This window comes from Rhizophagus irregularis, chromosome 27, assembly GCF_026210795.1.
Source record: "Rhizophagus irregularis chromosome 27, complete sequence".
Lineage (NCBI taxonomy): Eukaryota > Fungi > Glomeromycota > Glomeromycetes > Glomerales > Glomeraceae > Rhizophagus > Rhizophagus irregularis.
This window is the reverse complement of record NC_089455.1, coordinates 287,486-295,356: the sequence shown is the minus strand read 5'-3', so window position 1 is coordinate 295,356 and position 7,871 is coordinate 287,486. Positions and strand designations below refer to the sequence as shown.

The window sequence follows — 7,871 nt, the reverse complement described above, 5'->3', positions numbered from 1 at the left end:
TTCAAAAATTATGATTCTTACCATCGAAAGTTATTGATTTAATTTCGATTTTTGAAAAAAAAATATCTAAATAAACTTCTTTATGGCCTCGAAATATAAATTCGTCCATAAGCTTCTGTAATCATAATTGCTCTTCAAAAGTGGCAAAGTGGCATTTGAAATTTCGACGTAATTATAGGATAAAAATCGTTTACAACACGGCTGCGGCACACATAACCGAAATTCCGTAAATGCCGTAGTTAATTCTTCATTATAACCGTAAAAAAACCTTATATTGAAATTACTTTAAGATCGAATCAACATGTTAAAAATAAATTAGTACCATTCGTAAATTTATCCTTTCAAGCAAGAGTTTCGAAATAAAATTTACTTATGAACCTTACCTTTGAAATATATTAGAAGATATTACTAATAGTTCAGTTTTTGAAAAAATAAACTAATTAAAATATTCTCGAATTTGTTGCAACCAATTGTGTTCCAAAATTCGTTCATAAGCGTCTTTTCTCTTTGCATTTAAAGTTTCAATATAGTTAACGTGTGAGATATAATTGAAATGGCTGCGGCAATAATTATGACATATGTCGTAATGTGTCGTATTGCTGCAATTAATCATGCCATAATACCATAACCGTAAAAAACGCCGACGCCATTGTCGCCATATTTCGACAACATCAAGATTAACCTAATAAATGAGTTCATTTGTAAAAGCAAACTAAATCAATTCTCTTTTTATAAATATATATGTATAAAATTTTAATTCCTATAAATTGCTATAATTGTATAATAAATAATAAATTACCTTTTTCGGAATTACAACGAAGGCATTCAAGGTGATTTTCGGTCCCAATTCAATGATTTAAGAGTAAAAGAAAGTAACTCTTTATTAAAATTAAAATCTTGAAGTTACTTTTTAAAAAATTACTTAAAAATTTGAAATAATAGTCGGTATAGTTTTCTCTTGATTCTGTTAAAATCTTGTTCCACATTTAAAAGTTTTATGATTTTTGTATTTCAGCTTTTGCCTTGTTCTCCAGTTTTTATCCCTCAATTATTCTGATCAAATTAGATAATTTGAATTCTCGGTGTTTGATATTTGAGAATATAATTCATGCGATCCAGCGGTCCAAAAATGCGTTGTGAGTTCCTCAATTGTGATGGCTAATATAATGGAAATTTGCTTTCTAAGATTCTATTAAATATCAAAACAAATATCAAAAAACTGCTGTAACTTCGCCAAGATTATGTCGTTCATAACAATGATGTGGTGTGAAGTATGATTCACGCCGGCGCTTGTCAATCTTGAGCCCAAAAAAGATTAGCATTTCTCCTCCACAAGCCCACCTTCTGTAATGATATCTTTCATGGGAAATTACTTCGATATGAAGACTTGATTAGGTAGATTTTATAATCATGATGGGTTTCGAACAATCCCTAAAGATCTTTGAAAATCAGATGTCTTTGGCAGCATATATATATAAACAATAATTATATGCAACCGATAAAAGTGTGATGTCATGAAATAATGTATTGTGTAACTAAATATGTCTTTACTTTCGGTTCCTCTATGTTTTTCTTACATTTTTGAAAGAAAATTTCTCAAAAAATATGCACAGGTTTAATAAGAAACAAGAAAAAAAAATAATTTTTACTACAAAAAATTTCTTCAAGATATTGATTGATAAAAGGTATATGGACTCGAGCACAAACAAAGAAAACAAAAAAAAAATTTGTTTTAAAAGGAAATAATAAATGCTAAAAAAAAAAAATCAAATATTTGATAATAAAAAAATTTTTCCGAGATTATCTTTTTTTTTTATTTTTTTATTATAAAAAATAAAATAAAAAATAAAAAACAAACTGAAACAATAATGAAGATAAAAAAAATTAATTTTTAATTTTTAATTTTTTTTTTAAAAAAAACAAAAAAAAAAATTATTTAAAAAAAAAAAATTTTTTTTTTTTTTTAATTTAAATTCCTTTTTTCAAAAAAAAAAACAGATTTGTATCGAAGATTTTTTTGCTGTTATTTAATTTGTTTTTTCATATAAATTTTTATCTCATCAATCGATTCTAAAATACATTCGCCCAAATGCTATTTTGCTTTGTTAAAAAATCGTACACACCTTGTGGAACAGGTCTGGATCCCGATTTGTTTGGCTTACTAGTCATACACACGTGATTAGCCATTGAATTGCTGTAATACCACCACTCCTTAATGTTGTACAACATGAATGTTTAATAATGAATTTCTTATGTAACCTATTAATTTTTCGTAATGAGGATAATGAATGCTTTTTTGCGATTAATGTATCACAAGGGATCGACCTTAATTGGGTAGTGATTTGTTTGTAACATTTGTCCTTAGAATAACATCGCGCGATATCTACAGCCCTCAGTAAACGAAAATGGATTGGATTTGAATACTTATTAAATATTCATAAAAAAACCAATTATCGATTTGATCAATATTAGATATTTTTCATTCAATGAAATTTAATGTATATCAAAATAATTTTTCTTTATATTTTATTTTTTTAATTTTTAATTATTAACAAACAAATATTCAAAAAAAAAAGATTTCGGAATATTAAAAAGTATTACATACAAAGTTTGGTTAAACAAATAATGTAAATGTCCATTCATTAATTTAACAGATATCTATTAAAGGATTACTGAACGAGATTTGTTGAAAATTTTATTTTATTTTTAAATCCATCGGTAACAAGTTCCTCTTTTTTTTACAATTTTTTTTTACTTTGTTTTTTCTCCAAAAAAAAAAAAAATATTCTTTTTTTTTTGAATTCGTAAAAATTAGAATTTTTAGAATTTTTAAGAAATTATAAAAATTCACGTGTCAAATTATTTAAATTCATTAAAGGCATGTGATTTAATACGTATGCAAAAAAATTTTTATTATCTTAAAATAATAAGAAACTTATATTTGCTTACAATTAATCATAAAGAAAGATGTCAATGGTTTTGAATAAAGCGTGAGTGGAGATAAATAAAAGAAATGTAAAAAAAAAACCATTAAAAAAAAGAAAAAATCTACAAGCGTAGTCCTTATATCACAGAAAACCTATAATAGTTCATATATCTCGGGAAATTTACTATATACACATATACTATAATCCATAATAGTTCATATGTCCCAGAAAATTTACTATATACATATATTATATATATAATCCATAATAGTATACATATATATAATCCATATGTCACGTTAATGGTTCATAAGTCACGGAAAGTCTATAATCTTTCATATATCACGGCATATATCACGGCATAGTTCATATGTCTCATATTCCTCAAAAATTATATAAATATATATAAATATGAATTCAAGGCAAGACGCCCGTTTCTTAATCATACTATAATAAACATATAATTGGTTTATTAAAAAAAAAACTTAGAAATATACAAAATTTTTAGAAATATATCTTTACAAATAATAAGGATAATCAAAATTCCACGCATTAATTGCGTTATTTGATTCGGTAACGATTGCGTTAATTACGTTATTTGGTTCAGTAACGGTAACGGTTGCGTTAATTGCGTTAATTGCGTTATTTGTTGCATTAATTGCGTTGTTTGTTTCATTAAATGCGTTCATGTCTATCAATTCACGAGAAAATAAAATTTCTTCTGAATTATGAGATAACGTTGATGTTGGAACAAATTCAATTGAATCAGATATTCCAAGTCCCTCATTCGTGGCATACGAATTATCTTCATTAACTTGCTCCAATAAATCAAATAATTCTTCTTCGGTGATAATTGGTGATTCATTTATATCTGAAAATGATTCTGGTGAAGATTGAAAGTTATAATCATTTTGTGAATTTATTTCAGGTGAACTGATATTTGAAAGACCTGGACTAAGTAATAATTGATTATTATTATCAAAATCAAAATTAATTAAATCAACAGAATTATTAATTTCATTAGGAATCATATGTTGAAGCAAATCAAAATCAAATTGTTCAAAATTTTGACTAGTTTTATTAAACGATTCAGATTGTGGAAATGGACAAATATTTTGAAAAGAAATAGGAGAAGAAAATTGAATTAGTTCCGTAGTCTCTCTAATAGGTTTTTGAATTTTAAGTGAATTATCTTTTCGAGTTCGTTTTTTATCAAAAGTAATAATATTCCATTTTCCTCTCTTTTTTTTCCTTTGGGATTTAGGTAACATTTCATTACGAATTTCATAAGCTTCTTTAGCAATACGTTTGTATTCATCTTTAACTTCATCACTTTCCTTTTCCCATGATTGAGAAGACATTGAAGAAATAACAGTTATTGGTAAATGATAACCTTCATTTCTAGCGGTTTCAATAAAAATTTTATGATAAATAATAAAAGCGTTAGGAGCACGAGATTTGATTCTTCCATCTTTAGTTTTTACTATGAGATCATATGGATCAATAACAGGTGGAAATGGAACTTTAATGATTGGTCGACTCATGGTAATTATTTGTTTCGAATCATCATTTGAATCGACGAAAGCAAATGTACGATTTTGAGAAGACATTTGTTTTGTTACTAATTAAATTTTTACAATTATTCTTTGGATTGAAGAATTGAGGCTTGTTGAGGCGAGTGTATTTATAATTTTTCGTCAGTCACTAAATTTCGAAGGGAAATATTTTTTACCGTTTGTCACTTGCCAAGCTCAAAAATAGATTCCGGAGTCCTAAAATTTCATAATATTTAACATTATAGATTAACAAGGGGTGTATAAATATAACGATGAACCGAAAAATTTAACAAATTTGTTATTAAAAAGGTGTGTTACATTTTAAAAATGTATCAATATATATTATGACGTCTCTTTAACCGTTTAACGGATACTAATAACACCGTAAAAAGCTTTATTAGGAAAATACATTTGTTAGCAATGATTTTCCTTATTTAATGATTTAGATCTTCAAAAGTTTCACTATACCAGCCACATTTCTTAATAATGGTGAAGAACCGCATAAGAAATTATAATTAGAAATAAATGTTTGATAAATAACAAATTCGGCGAAAAAATATCGGGGAAAACAATATTTGGTTACTTTTGAATCACAATAATATCACTAATACGCCATACTATGATGATTACTTTTTTTAATATTATCACAAATGGTTTCTTTCTTTCTAACTATGTATACACATAACCTTTAGTAGTCCTCAAATTTTATGTAATGCAGGTAAGTAGTCATTTAATAATGGGAATGGCAACTTGAACCGTTACTAAAATTTTATATATATATTAGTAAGTACACGTTTAAATTACAATGAGAAATTTTACAATACAATAATTGTTAACATCGGTTCTTCCATAAATAGATATGCACAGTTCGGTTACATCGGTTTTTTTCCAATATAGTAAACATTCAACATAAAATCATCTGCAAGCAAACAATCTATATAAGGCAAATTTATGTCCTAGAATCGTAATTATAAAAGAAACACAAGTTTTTCGCATCGATTCTCTTTTTTAACAAAAAGGAGGAAAAAAAAAGATTTTTTTTTTATTTTTATTTTTTAATAATATAATATTTATATATAATATTTATATAAAATATTATATTTATATTCATATTGTTTTATGATCATTACATGTCGAAATATCTTATTTCAGTTATTGTTAATCGAAAAAAAAAGGAGATTTTATCATCTCAATACCAGCTAATATTTAATAAATCATTTTATAAATATTTTGTTTATGAATGTTTGATAATTAAGGAACAAGAACCAATCAAAAACAATTAAAATTTCAAGAGCAAGGTAAAAAAAAAGAAGAAAAAAAATACAATTGATAAAATTATTAATGAAATGTAAAAAAAATAGGCATTTATAAAATATTATTTTACTAAATGCTTAAAGAGAACAATTCAAATTTAAATATTATTCTTTTCTTCAATTAAATATATATATTAAATGATTCAAGTAAGATAATTAACGAACATAACTAATTATTAATCGTTTCTTTTCGTAAACGCCGTAAACGCGATTTCGAGATAGCGTGGTAGAGATAAAGATTTCAATAACGTTAACTCTGTTCTTGTAGAAATTCGTATAAATGGTTTTCGTAATTCGGTAGATTCGAACAATTATTACTTTATCGTCTTCTAGGATGGATTTTAATTTATTCTTATTATTTATAATAATTAATTATTCATAATAATTTATTTCTTTTGAAAAAAAGAAATCGAAATTTCGTAGGTTCATAAAAAATAATAATTATAATAAACTTATTATAAAAATGTGCATTTTTTTTTGCACATATGCTTAAGAGACAATCTTTTTTTTTTTTTGTTTTTTTTAAAAGGGAATTTTTTTAATCATATCATTTTTTTTTTTTGCATTTATCTTGAGAAATTTTTTTTCGAAGCCAAAATTACCGCGTTTTTATAAGCATCTATTTTATTAATGTGTTCAGATTGTCACTAAATAAATATAATCAGAAAGATGCAAAATATTGTCCAAAATAATAATTACCATACATTTAAGAATTTGTACTAAATTTGGACTTATGTACAACACCATGCAAATTGTGAAATTTTGATGTTTAATAATTGGAAACTAAATTTATTTTGCTTGTAAACAGAATTACTTTTTGCTGACGAACTTTGTTCAAAACATAACTTGTTTGGGATTAGAAGGGTGAAATAAAACTCCTTTTTAAAGTAAATTATTGTTGCTTTCTTTTTTTAGACAAACTAACTTTTTATGTATAAAAAAACTTGTGATGGATTTTATCTAATTTTGTCTGTTTGTATTTATTAATTATTTTTTATAAAAAAATTTTTTGTTTCAAAAAAAAAACTTATTATTATTCTTTAAAAAGTTCTTGCAATGATTAAGTGGCGTAAAATTATTGCGTATTTCGTTGTCTATTCATTACGTATTATTGTAAATATTTTTAAATACTTTTGATCTAGATCTAAATAAATTTTTGTTTTCAATTAACACAACATAATAAATAAAAGAACATTTTAATTTTAATATTAAATATTATTTCTTTATTTGTTTCAAAAATGACGCAATTACTTTTGAATTTTAAATTATTTGAAAATAATGATCGAAACAAAAATTTTTAGAATATGAGAATATTATTTATTATATACCGTGTAACTTCGATTCTTCCCATGAATGATAAAATGTTTGCAAATTGACGTTTAATTTAGTGTTATCATTACACAATTAAATTAATTAAAATTCTAAATAATTATATAAAAAAAATTTTATTTATTTATTTATTTATTTACTTTTTTTTTTTTTTTTTTTTGAAAAAAACTCAAAATCTAAGAACTAAAGAAGCGTTAGTAACACTACATAAATAATGAATGTTTTGTCATGTGACGATCGGTTCAATTGGTTCAAATATTAAATATTATATCATTAACCCCTCGTTCCTCCCATTACTTCTAACATTTTTGAAATTCATTCATGGTCTTTAAAAATAATGGTAATAGACCAAATTCATTGATAAAATGAAAGAAACATTTTACAAGTTGGACGAATTATTTAATATATAGATAAAGAATTCAGTCATAAATTCTATCTTTAAGGAGTCAAAATTCCACCTTCTTAATATGTACTTTTAAACGGAACAAAATTGAAAAATTTTATTTTTTTTTAGGTTCACTAATGCGTCATTGATCACCGCTACGGTTTTTGATTTGAGTTTTAAAATGATATCAGCTGATTAGAGTAACTTTTTTTGTAAAGTGGTTTTGGTTCTGGGGTTCTGGCGTAAAATTTTTTTTTTATAACTGAGACAATAACAAAACTTGTTGATCTACCAATTGCGAATGATGTATACAATCTAGATCCTACTGATGATAATAATAATAATAATAATAATAATAATA

General features: G+C 24.6%; 1 protein-coding gene across 1 annotated transcript; it reads right to left on the bottom strand.

Annotated features, from left to right (window-relative positions):
- Nucleotides 1-3,445: 3,445 nt before the first annotated feature.
- On the bottom strand, nt 3,446-4,537 carry OCT59_017975 (uncharacterized protein; the record flags this gene model as incomplete). The annotated part of the gene is made up of 1 exon (XM_025324293.1): nt 3,446-4,537. The coding sequence occupies one exon, from the start codon at nt 4,535-4,537 to the stop codon at nt 3,446-3,448; it is 1,092 nt and encodes a 363-aa protein (XP_025186933.1).
- Nucleotides 4,538-7,871: the final 3,334 nt, after the last annotated feature.